This window comes from Myotis daubentonii, chromosome 15 (assembly GCF_963259705.1).
Source record: "Myotis daubentonii chromosome 15, mMyoDau2.1, whole genome shotgun sequence".
NCBI classification, from domain to species: Eukaryota; Metazoa; Chordata; class Mammalia; order Chiroptera; family Vespertilionidae; genus Myotis; species Myotis daubentonii.
Genome location: NC_081854.1, coordinates 26,898,174 through 26,910,660, shown reverse-complemented (window position 1 = coordinate 26,910,660; position 12,487 = coordinate 26,898,174). Strand labels below are relative to the sequence as shown.

Genomic DNA, 12,487 nt, shown 5'->3' with positions numbered 1-12,487 from the left:
AATAAAAAGAAAAGGGAGCCCACTGTATGGGAGGACACATTTGGCAATGATACATCTGATAAAGGGTTAATATCCAAAATATATAAGAAACTCATACAAATTAACAAAAGGAAGACAATCAGATTTAAAAATGGGCAAAGGACCTAAATAGATACTTCTCCAAAGAGGACATACAGATGGCCAAGAGACATGAAAAAATGCTCAATGTCACTGATCATCAGAGAGATGCAAATTAAAATGACAGTGAGGTATCACCTCACACCAGTCACAATGGCTACCATCAACAAATCAACAAATGACAAGTGCTGTCAAGGATGTGGAGAATTAACACTGCTGGTGGGAATGTAGACTGGTACAACCATTATGAAAAACAGTATGGAATTTCCTCAAAAAAATTAAATATGGATCTGCCATTTGACCCAGTGATCCCACTTATAGGAATATATCCTAAGAAACCCGAAACACCAATCAGAAAGAATGTATGCACCCCTATATTCATTGCAGTGCAATTTACAATAGCCAAGACATGAAAACAGCCAAAGTACCCATCAGTAGATGAGTGGATAAAAAAGCTGTGGCACATTTACATCATTGAATATTATTCAGCAGTATAAAAGAAGGATCTCTTACCCTTTGAGACAACATGGAAGGACCTGGGGAGTATTATGCTAAGCAAAATAAGTCAGTCAGAGAAAAACAGGTATCACATGATCTCATTCATATGTGAAAACTAATGAACAAAATAAACTGATGAACAAAATAGATCCAGAGACATAGAAGCATAGAACAGACTATTGAATCTTAGAGGGAAGGTGGTGGAGGGTGGGTGGGTGGGCAGAGATCAACCAAAGAACTTGTATGCATATATGCATAATCTCTGGCCGCAGACAATAGCGTGGTGAAGGCCTGAGGCAGGGTTGGTAGCTAGAATAGGTCAAGGAGGGATAAAGAGGGAGATATGTAATAATACTTTCAACAATAAAGATTTTTTTACATATATATATATTAAATCCCTGGCCTGTTTGCTCAGAGGTTACTGAGCATCGGTCTGTGGACTGAAGGGTCAAGGCTTAATTCCTGGCCAAAGGCAAGTATCTTGGTTGCAGGTTCAACAGGTTCATTCCCTGGCCTTGGTCAGGGCCTGTGCAGGAGGCAAAGAGTCAATTTGTCTCTCTCACATTGATGTCTCTCTCTTCCCGTCCTCCTTCCCTTCCACTCTCTCTCTCTCTCAATATCAATGGAAAAATATCCTCAGGTGAGGATTAAAAATATGTATATATTAAATAGCCTGCCATATAAATAAGACATCATTTTACTCTCAACTACTTCAAAAATAAGAACAATGAAACCATAAAATTGAACATGTAAGTTTATTGTTCAAAAAGAGAATTGCAGGCATTTTACTGATATTGCCAACATAAATTTTAATTTTTGCTCTCCTGGGGCATCTGGTATTTCTTTGGTAGATCAGTTGTAATTAGGATGATTTTCATATAATCAAGGTGTCTGAGGAGTTGATCTTGAAAGGGAGGTGGCAGATGTATCTGCTATCATTGTCATTGGGAAGTTTGGGTTGCCTACTGATTGCAGGGTGGAAGGAAGACCATCAATGACTGGTGAATAAGAATATCTATTTGGAAAAGTAGAAGGCTGGACCATCCTTTCAAAATAACTTCTCTGTAAGGGAGAAATAATGTGGTTCTGAGAAACAGAAGTTGTAGTTGTAATGAAATTCACCATGCGGGTATTTGCTTGAGTGTAGCTGCTATGTGAATGCACAGGAAAAGTAGTCAACTGATTTGAAATAGCATATCGATCCATTACAATTTGTTCTGATGGTCTAACTAAAGTGGATGATGGAGGAGAAAAATTACTTCTCCTTTGAGCAGTTGTCTTAGCAATTATCTGGCTGGTAGCAGGATTTCTTATTAGAGGCATATTTAAATTTGTGGAGTGTGGAAATACACTTTCTTCACTTGATTCAGCAACAAAACCAGAATTATGGTTATCCACATGACTATCTGCTCCAAAATGCTTCTTATTGAAATCTTGAAATAAAGAAGATGCTGGAGAAGCATTTTTAATCCCAACTCTTCTTTTCATTCTTACTAGGAGTTGGGGACAGCCTCGTTTAAAATTGGGATTATGAAAAAACTGTAGCTAAAACCAAACGAGAAAGTTATTTAGTGACATTTTAAACCAAGATACAAGAATGTTACAAACCTATTCTATAAAATATGATTTCAGTTTTATCACACAAAGTTAATGTCATCAAGTAATACATGTATGCTGTTAATATATTTGAAAGTTTACTTATTAGCACGGACATTTAATTATGATTTTCAAGCAAAAATGTGTTGTATATTTACAGTATCTGTGAATACCATTTCAAATGGTTTCAGGACCTTTATTTAAATAGACCTCATTGATAAGGTTCAAAGTTACTAGCAAAATTTCTTATAATCCTGAATGTTTATGCCCAAGTTGTCCTAAATTTAGAAAAATAATTTTACAAATCTGGTTTTAGCTTATATATATGAACATATTGATGTACAAAAGGATATATATATATATATATATATATATATATATATATATATATATATATATTCCCTCTATAAGTTGTAACTGAAAATTTCTGAATACCTTGCTCAAAACAGAGACTTCCTTTTCTTCTGCCAGAAAGTCAGCTAGAGAAGCAGATCTTTGAAAATTCTGTCGCATTTTACTAAATCCATAAAGGTTAAGCTGTCGAACTAAACTTTTCATACTCTCAGTTTCAAATATTCTGAAAGGAGCCTTTCTTTCCAAAACTTCTTTCTTAAAGAGGTCTTCATTAATCACTATAGAAGTTCCATTCTCATCCCACCAAATAGACTTAAATTGATCGCTTTCAACTATCTTCCACAGTTTTCTGGGAAAGGTCATAGAAAGGAAATCATTATCTTCATCTGGTTCGGAGGCACAAAATGTGTAACGTGGTCTTTTTATCAAGGTTTCTTCACACAAAGCCTGAAAGGCATATTCCTCGATCATAGACCTCAATTCTGAGTCCCCAGGGTAACTGAGATCACACAATGCAGACCTAATGGAGGTTTCTGAATCATTTGATCCATCGTTAGGAGAAACAATTTGAATTTCTGAGGAAACATGGGCCATCTCAAACTTTTCTTCAGCGGCCTTTCACATCTGCATAATTTTGAACACTGCAGCTTCAAAGGTTGTCTTTGCAGGCTTACACAGATAAACTGCTCACACCGTCACAATGGTCCTCAACCTGTGTAGCTGTGACATCACAAAATGACTGGTCTCCTAGCAATTAAATGTGACCTTCAGCCAGTGTTTCCTTCTTGCTCTATAAATTTTATTCAGCTAAAATAAAATATAGGCCAGTTTTTGAAAATAAAAATATATTTTTATTGATTTCATAGAGGAAGGGAGAGGGAAAGAGAGATAGAAACATCAATGATGAGAGAGAATCATTGAAAAGCTACCTCCTGCATGTCCCACACTGGGGATCGAGCCTGCAACCTGGGCATGTGCCCTGACCAGGAATCGAACTGTGACCTCCTGGTTCATAGGTCAATGCTCAACCACTGAGCCACACCAGCTGGGCTGAAGAGTATTTTTTAAAAGAAGAGATAAAAGAGATATAGAACAGAAAGGAAACAGAAATGTGTGTAGGGCTTCTTTTTAATTTCCCTGACATTATTATATCCAGTGTCAATGGAGTATTAAAGACCCCTACTATGATTGTACTGCTGTCGCTCTCTCCCTTGATATCCTCCAGCAGTATTTTTATGCATTTGGGTGCTCCTGTATTGGTGCATATATTTTTTTATTTTTATTTTTTTTATTGCTTAAAGCAGGGGTCCTCAAACTTTTTAAACAGGGGGCCAGTTCACTGTCTCTCAGACCATTGGAGGGCCAGACTATAGTTTAAAAAAAAACTATGAACAAATTCCTATGCACACTGCACATATCTTATTTTGAAGTAAAAAAAACAAAACGGGAACAAATACAATATTTAAAATGAAGAACAAGTAAAGTTAAATCACCAAACTTACCAGTATTTCAATGGGAACTATGGGCCTGCTTTTGGCTAATGAGATGGTCAATGTCCAGTTTCATATTTGTCACTGCTAGTTGTAACAAGTGATGCAAGTGTGCATCAGTTAGTCTAGATCTGGTTGGAGATTTCAGATGTTTCATTCTGGAAAAAGTCTGTTCACAGACATAAGTGATGCCCAAGATGGTTGCCATTTTGAGTGCATGGTTTCTGAGATTAGGATATGTCTCAGAGGGGAGAGATGCATAGAAATTAGGAAGGCTGCTTGACTTGAATGCGTCTTTCAGAGAGTCACAATTCTGCAGTTCAGCCAGTTCCATTTGGTAAATTGTATCCACATTTTCAATGTCAATAGAAAATGGGTTACGGAAAAGCTGTATGTCCTGTTCATGGAGATGAAGCTCTTTAAATCTAAATTGGAACTCCTTTTGCAACTTTTCCAGTGAATCTACACATGCTTTGTTTGGGAATGCAATCAGTGGTTTTTCCGCTAACAGATTTTGAGTTGTGGGGAGATGGCAGAAATTTCCCTCCTTCACTTGTTTGATGAGGAGGCCTAATTTTACTTCAAATGCTTTCACATGTGATTGCGTATCACAGATGAGCTTCCCCTTTCCTTGAAGTTGCACATTGAAACTGTTGAGTAGCTCTGTTACATCTGTCAGAAAGGCGAGTTGCCATTTCCATTCTGCATTATTGAGCTCTGATACTTCTTTGTTTTTTGAAAGCAGAAAAGCTGTAAGCTGTGGAAGTAAGTCATAGAAATGTTTCAAAACTCTCCCTCGACTCAGCCAACTGACTGAGGCTCTCCTAACTTCAAAAAAAAATAAAAAAAATAGACCTCCTAACTTCAAAAAAAAAAAAAAATCCTAACTTATTCTTACCTCGGTCCTCAGGCAGCAGCAGGCTCTGCACAGGCAAGCTCGTGACTCATCCGATCACACCTGAGACTAAGAGGAGGAGTCGAGAGACAGAAGAAGGGGAGTCAGAGAGTGCGGTGCACATTCCACACATGCACACTGCGGCCCGGGACGAGTTGGCTGCTAAGCAACAGGCAGCAGCGGCAAAAACACCCAGCAGGCTGCATGTGGCCCACGAGCCATAGTTTGAGGACCCCTGGCTTAAAGTATTACAAAGAGTATTACATAGGTCTCCTTTTTTCCCCTCCCATTGACATTCCCCCGGGCTCCCCTACCCCCCAGTGTCTTATGTCCATTGGTTATGCTTATATGCATGCATATAAGTCCTTCGGTTGGGAGTGCGACTCCCAACTCTCCCCAGCCTTTCCGCTGTAGTTTGACAGTCTGTTCGATGCTGCTCTGCCTCTGTATCTATTTTTGCTCATCAGTTTATAGTGGTCTTTATTATCCATAAATGAGTGAGATCATGTGGTATTTTTCTTTCATTGACTGGCTTATTGCACTTAGCATAATGCTCTCCAGTTCCATCCATGCTGTTGCAAATGGTAAGAATTCCTTCTTTTTTACAGCAGCATAGTATTCCATCGTGTAGATGTACCACAGTTTTCTAATCCATTCATCTGCTCATGGGCACTTAGGCTGTGTCCAGATCTTAGCTATGGTGAATTGTGCTGCTATGAACATAGGGGTGCATATATCCTTTCTGATTGGTGTTTCTGTTTTCTTGGGATATATTCCTAGAAGTGGGATCACTGGATCAAATGGGAGTTCCATTTTTAACTTTTTGAGGAAACTCCATACTGTCTTCCATAGTGGCTGCACCAGTCTGCATTCCCACCAGCAGTGCACAAGTGTTCCTTTTTCTCCACATCCTCTCCAGCACTTGTCATTTGTGGATTTGTTGATGATAGCCATTTTGACAGGTGTGAGATGGTACCTCACTGTTGTTTTGATTTGCATCTCTTGGATGATTAGTGGCTTTGAGCATTTTTTCATATGTCTCTTGGCTTTCTGAATGTCCTCTTTTGAAAAGTGTCTATTTAGGTCCTTAGCCCATTTTTTGATTGGATTGTTTATCTTCCTTTTGTTAAGTTGTATGAGTTTCCTATAAATGTTGGAGATTAAACCCTTATCGGTGATTACATTGGCAAATATGTTCTCCCATGCAGTGGGCTTTCTTGTTTTGTTGATGGTTTCTTTTGCTGTGCAGAAGCTTTTTATTTTGATGTAGTCCCATTTGCTTATTTTCTCTTTAGTTTCCAATGCCCTAGGAGATGTATCGGTGAAGAAATTGCTTCGGCATATGTCTGAGATTTTGTTGCCTTTGGATTCCTCTAGTATTTTTATGGTTTCGCGTCTTACATTTAAGTCCTTTATCCATTTTGAGTTTATTTTTGTGTATGGTGTAAGTTGGTGGTCTAGTTTCATTTATTTGCATGTATCTATCCGGTTTTCCCAACACCATTTATTGAAGAGACTGTCTTGACTCCATTGTATGTTCTTGTCTCCTTTGTCAAATATTAATTGAGCATATTGGTTGGGGCCGATTTCTGGGCTCTCTATTCTATTCCATTGATCTATATGTCTGTTCTTGTGCCAGTACCAGGCAGTTTTGAGAACAGTGGCTTTGTAATACAGCTTGATATCTGGTATTGAGATCCCACCTACTTTGTTCTTCTTTCTCAGGATTGCTGCAGCTATTCGGGGTCTTTTTTTATTACAGATGACTTTTTGGATAGTTTGTTCTAGATCTGTGAAATATGCCGTTGGTATTTTAATGGGAAGTGCATTGAATTTATAGATTGCTTTGGGTAGTGTGGACATTTTAATGATGTTGAGTCTACCAATCCAAGGACATGGTATGTTCTTCCATCTGTTTATGTCTTCCTCTATCTCTTTTTTCAACATCCTGTAGTTTTCTGAGTAGAGGTCTTTTACCTCTTTAGTTAAGTTTATTCCTAGGTAGCTTAATTTTTTTGGTGCGATGGTGAATGGGATTGCTTTTTTAGTCTCTCTTTCTGTAAGTTCACTATTGGTGTATAGAAATGCCATAGATTTCTTGGCATTAAGTTTGTATCCTGTTACATTGACAAATTCATTTATTAAGTCTAATAGTTTTTTGAGTCTTTAGGGTTTTTTATGTATAATATCATGTCATCTGTGAATAAGGACAGTTTTACTTCCTCTTTTCCAATTTGGATGCCTTTTATTTCTTCTTCTTGTCTAATTGCAATGGCTAATACTTCCAGTACTATGTTGAACAGGAGTGGTGAGAGGGGGCATCCCTGTCTTGTTCCTGTTCTTAGGGGAAATGGTGTTAGTTTTTGTCCATTGAGTATGATGTTGGCTGTGGGTTTGTCATATATGGCTTTTATTATGTTGAGGTATGATCCTTGTATTCCCACCTTGCTGAGAGTTTTTATCAGAAATGGGTGTTGGATTTTGTCAAATGCTTTTTCTGCATCAATTGATATGACTATATGGTTTCTTCTTTCAATTTGTTTATGTGATGTATCATGTTTATTGATTTGCAGATATTGTACCATCCTTGCATCCCTGGGATAAATCCTACTTGGTCATGGTGTATGATCTTTCTGATGTACTTACTGCTGGATCCGATTTGCTAAGATTTTGTTGAGGATTTTGGCATCTATGTTCATGAGGGATATTGGCCTGTAATTCTCTTTCATTGTGTTGTCTTTCCCTGGTTTTGGTATTAGGGTAATGCTGGCTTCATAGAATGAGCTTGGAAGTGTTCCTTCCTCTTGAATTTTTTGGAATAGTCTGAGGAGGATAGGTTTTAGTTCTTCCTTGAATGTTTGGTAAAACTCCCCTGTGAAGCCGTCTGGCCCCAGGCTTTTGTTTGCTGGAAGCTTTTTGATGACTGCTTCAATTTCTTCCATAGTTATTGGTCTGTTGAGATTTTTAGATTCTTCCTGATTGAGTTTTGGAATATTGTATTTTTCTAGGAATATGCCCATTTCGTCCAGGTTGTCTAGTTTGTTGGAGTAGAGTTGTCCATAGTATTTTTTTAAAATATATTTTTATTGATTTTTTATAGAAAGGAAGGGAGAGAGATAGAGAGTCAGAAACATCGATGAGAGAGAAACATCGACCAGCTGCCTCTTGCACATCTCCTACTGGGGATGTGCCCGCAACCCATGTACATGCCCTTGACCGGAATTGAACCTGGGACCTTTCAGTCCGCAGGCCGACTCTCTATCCACTGAGCCAAACCGGTTTCGGCTGTCCATAGTATTTTTTAACAATCATTTGTATTTCTGTGGGGTCTGTTGTTATTTCGCCTCTATCGTTTCTGATTTCGTTTATTGGGCTCCTCTCTCTTTGTTTCTTGGTGAGCCTGGCTAGAGGTTCATCAATTTTGTTTATCCTTTCAAAGAACCAGCTCTTGCTTTCATTTATTTTATGTATTTTTTTTTTGGTCTCTATGTCATTTATTTTTGCTCTAATCTTTATTATCTCCTTCCTTCTGCTCAGTCTGGGCTTTTCTTGTTGCTCTCTTTCTAATTCTTTGAGCTGTAGATTTAGATGATTTACTACCATTTTTTCTTGTTTTTTGAGGTAGGCTTGTAGAGCTATAAACTTCCCTCTCAGGACTGCTTTCATTGTGTCCCATAGGTTTGGATTGTTGTGTTTTCATTGTCATTAGCTTCCAGGATGTTTTTAATTTCTTCTTTGATCTCATTGGTAACCCAATCAATATTTAATAACATGCTATTCAGCTTCCAAGTGTTTGAGTATTTTGGGTTGTTTTTATTGTAGTTTATTTCTAATATTATGCCATTGTGGTCTGAGAAGATGCTTGGTATGATTTCAGTCTTCTTGAATTTGGGGAGACTTTGCTTGTGACCCAATATGTGGTCTATTTGAAAATGTCCCATGTGCACTTGAGAAGAATGTATATTCCGTGACTTTGGGGTGAAATGTTCTGAAGGTGTCAATTAAGTCCATCTGATCTAGTGAGTCATTTAGGATTGCTGTTTCTTTGCTGATTTTTTTCTAGAGGATTTATCCAGTGATGTCATTGGTGTATTAAAGTCCCCTACTGTGATTGTATTGTTGTCGATCACTCCCTTGATATCTTCCAGGAGTTTTTTTTATGTATTTGGGTGCTCCTGCATTGGGTGCATATATGTTTATCAGGGTTATATCCTCTTGTTGTATCGATCCCTTTAGTATTATGAAGTGGCCTTCCTAATCTCTTGTTATGGCCTTCACTTTGAGGTCTATTTTGTCTGATATAAGTATTGCTACCCCAGCTTTTTTTTCATTTCCATTTGCCTGAATGATATTCTTCCATCCCTTCACTTTCAGTCTGTGTGAGTCCCTTATTCTGAGGTGGGTCTCTTGTAGACAGCAAATATATGGGTCATGTTTTTTTATCCATTCAGCCACTTGATGTCATTTGATTGGAGCATTTAGTCCATTTACATTTAAAGTTATTATTGAAAGGTATTTGTTTGTAGCCATTTCTATTTTTTGTGGCTGTTTTCTTTCTGAGCTTTTTATTTCTTGTTTTTACACCAGTCCCTTTAGCATTTCTTGCATTGCTGGCTTGGTGGTGATAAACTCCCTTAAGTTTTTTTTTTTTTTTTTTTTTGTAGTCTTTGAAGCTTTTTATTTCCCCTTCAATTTTGAATGATAGCCTTGCTGGATAGAGTATTCTTGGATTCAGTCCCTTGATTTGCATCACTTTGTAAATTTCTGTCCATTCTTTTCTGGCCTGATGTGTTTCTGTTGAGAAATCATTTGATAATCTAATGGGAGATCCCTTGTATGTAACTTTCCGTCTCTCTCTTGCATCCTGTAAGATTCTCTCTTTGTCCTGAACATTTGCTATGGTAATTATGATGTGTCTTGGTGTGGGTCTTTTTGGGTTCATCTTGTTTGGGATTCTCTGTGCTTGTGTGACTTTTTTCGTCCCCACCTCAGGGAAGTTTTCTGATATTATTTCTTCAAGTAGGTTTTCTAACTCTTGTTCCTCTTCCTGTTGTTCTGGCACCCCTATTTGTATGTTGTTTCGTTTCATGTTGTCCCATAGCTCCCTTAGGCTCTCCTCCTGTCTTTTAATTTTTTTCTCCAATTGCAGTTCAGTTTGGGTGTCTTTTGATTCGCTAATTCGGTCCTCCGCTTCTTCTAGTCTACTGTTGAAACTTTCAATGGTGTTTTTTATTGCAGCTATATCACTCTTCATTTCTTCTTGGTTCTTACATAATTTGTTGATTTTTTCATCCATTTCTTCTTGATTCTTGCATAAGTCATTGATTTTTTTCATCTATTTCTTCTGGATTCTTGCAGCAGTTGTTGATTTTTTCCTCCATCCGGTTTATGCATTCTCGGACCCATAATCTGAATTCTTTTTCTGTCATGCTGAATGCCTCTGTTTCACTTAGCTGCTTTTCTGGAGAGTCCTCCTTTTCTTTTCTTTGTCTACCCATGTTTGATCTCACCGACAGATCTAGATGTTGAGTCGTTCAGGGGCTGCTCCTTGGGTGGCAGTGGCTCCTCGGGCTGTGGTTGCTCCTTGGGAGGTTGTGGTAGCAGCTGCTCCTCAGTTGGCAGCAGCTCCTCTGGTTGGTGCTGTTCACAGCTGTGGTGGCTCCTCTGGCTGGTGGGGGGAGGCTTCACACACAGCTGCTGTTCCTCAGACAGAGGGTGTGCTGATCACGAGGCTGCTGTTCCTTGGATGGGGGTGTGCTACACATGTAGCTGCTACTCCTTGAATTGGGGCGGACTGCTCACGTGGCTGCTGATCCTTGAATGGGGGCTGGCTGCACGCTGCTGTTGTTACTCTGATGTGGTGGGCTGCTTGTGGGGTTACTGCTCCTTTGACTTGGACAGGTTGATTGCAAGTCTGTTGCTCCTCGGACGGGAGTGAGCTGCACGCGTGGCTGCTCCTCCTCGGACGGGGACAGGCCACTCACCCGGCTGCTGGTCGTTGGACAGGTGCAAGCTATGTGTGGCTCTGCTCCTCGGACCAGTGCGTGCTGTACAGGGCTGCTGCTCCTTGGACGTGGGCGGTCTGCTCGTGTGGCTGCTGCTCCTCGGATGGGTTGGACTGCTCGTGTGGTTTCTGCTCCTCGGACGGGGGAGTAGGCCGCTCACACAGCTGCTGCTCCTTGGACAGGGGCAGGCCACATGAGGCTGCTGCTCTTAGGCCTGGGGCAGGCTGCTCATGGGGCTGATGCTCCTTGGACAGGAGCGTGCTGATCACCTGTCTGCTGCTCGCATGGTTGCAGTGCCCTGGACTAAAGCATTGGGCTGGTCAGAGGGGAGCGTGCTCCAAAACTCACAGGAACCTGGGCCCGGGGTGGCTGGAGACTCGGTGACCGTGGGACCACAGCCGAGGTAGCAGGTCCCTGGCAGGGGTGGCTGTAGAGTCCCAGGTGTTACCTGAGGGCACCCTGGGTGGAGGTGAGGCTGGGCTCTCAGTTACATCAGCTCTCCCCTTCGAAAAGGTGAGGCCTTTCAAGAAGAGCTGGCCTCCTGGTCCTGTTTGCAATGGTAGCAGAGGCTGCCTAGTTAGGCTGCCCAGTTAGCCTGCCCCCCAAAGGCCCTGCGGGGTCTAACTGTGCCTCATTCACACACACACGCACACACCCCACACACAACCACACACTCTTTTGTTCCCTCGGTGCCGCCTTCTTCCTGCCTCTGTAGCTGGGTCTACGGCCCGCGGGCCGGATCCGGCCCGTTTGAAATGAATAAAACTAAAAAAAAAAAAAAAGACCGTACCCTTTTATGTAATGATGTTTACTTTGAATTTATATTAGTTCACACAAACACTCCATCCATGCTTTTGTTCCGGCCCTCCGGTCCAGTTTAAGAACCCATTGTGGCCCTCGAGTCAAAAAGTTTTCCCACCCCTGGTCTAGGCTGTAATTCACCCATTTGTTAATGAAGTTTCCTCTCCAGGTGTCTGGTTATGTGGATTGCTCTCTAGCACTTTAGCCAGACAGGATAAAATTCACCTTAACAAGACATAACCCAAAGGGAACAAAGCATGAATGTACTCACGACACCGATAGCCCCAATATAAGTGACCACCTGAGAAAAGAGAATTAGGGGAGAGAAAAGAGAGCAAAAATGATATCTGAGAGAGAAAAAAAAAGATAGGAGAGAAAAGAAAAAGGAGAATATATATATATGTGTGTGTGTGTGTGTGTGTGTATATATATATATATATATATATATATATATAGAGAGAGAGAGAGAGAGAGAGAGAGAGAGAGAGAGAAACACCACAGAACCAATAGATAAACCAAACAAATACAAACACCCAGTAAAGAGGGTGGGGGCAGAATCTCTGGTGCATATATTTTTACCAGGGTTATATCCTCTTGTATCAATCCCTTTAGTATGAAGTAGCTTCCCTTATCTCGTTATGGCCTTCACTTTGAGGTCTATTTTGTCAGATTTAAGTATTGCTACCTGTGAAAGATTAAAGAAGACAGACAAGATAATACAGTTGGGGCCA

The 12,487-nt window shown here is 40.1% G+C and overlaps 1 protein-coding gene across 1 annotated transcript; it reads right to left on the bottom strand.

The window, feature by feature from the left end:
- Positions 1 to 1,497: 1,497 nt before the first annotated feature.
- On the bottom strand, positions 1,498 to 3,159 carry LOC132216259 (heat shock transcription factor, Y-linked-like). Its single transcript, XM_059665433.1, has 2 exons — positions 2,647 to 3,159; positions 1,498 to 2,160 (listed from the first exon to the last, which is right to left on the bottom strand). Exons 1-2 carry the CDS (start codon positions 3,157 to 3,159, stop codon positions 1,498 to 1,500), a joined length of 1,176 nt encoding a protein of 391 aa, XP_059521416.1.
- Between the last annotated feature and the right edge of the window lie 9,328 nt (positions 3,160 to 12,487).

Coding starts and splice junctions, on each gene's coding strand:
- LOC132216259 (XM_059665433.1), bottom strand. CDS start 3,159: ATGGCCCATGTTTCCTCAGAAATTCAAATTGTTTCTCCTAACGATGGA. Junction 2,161..2,646: donor AAGTCTCTGTTTTGAGCAAG/GTATTCAGAAAT, acceptor GTTTGGTTTTAG/CTACAGTTTTTTCATAATCC.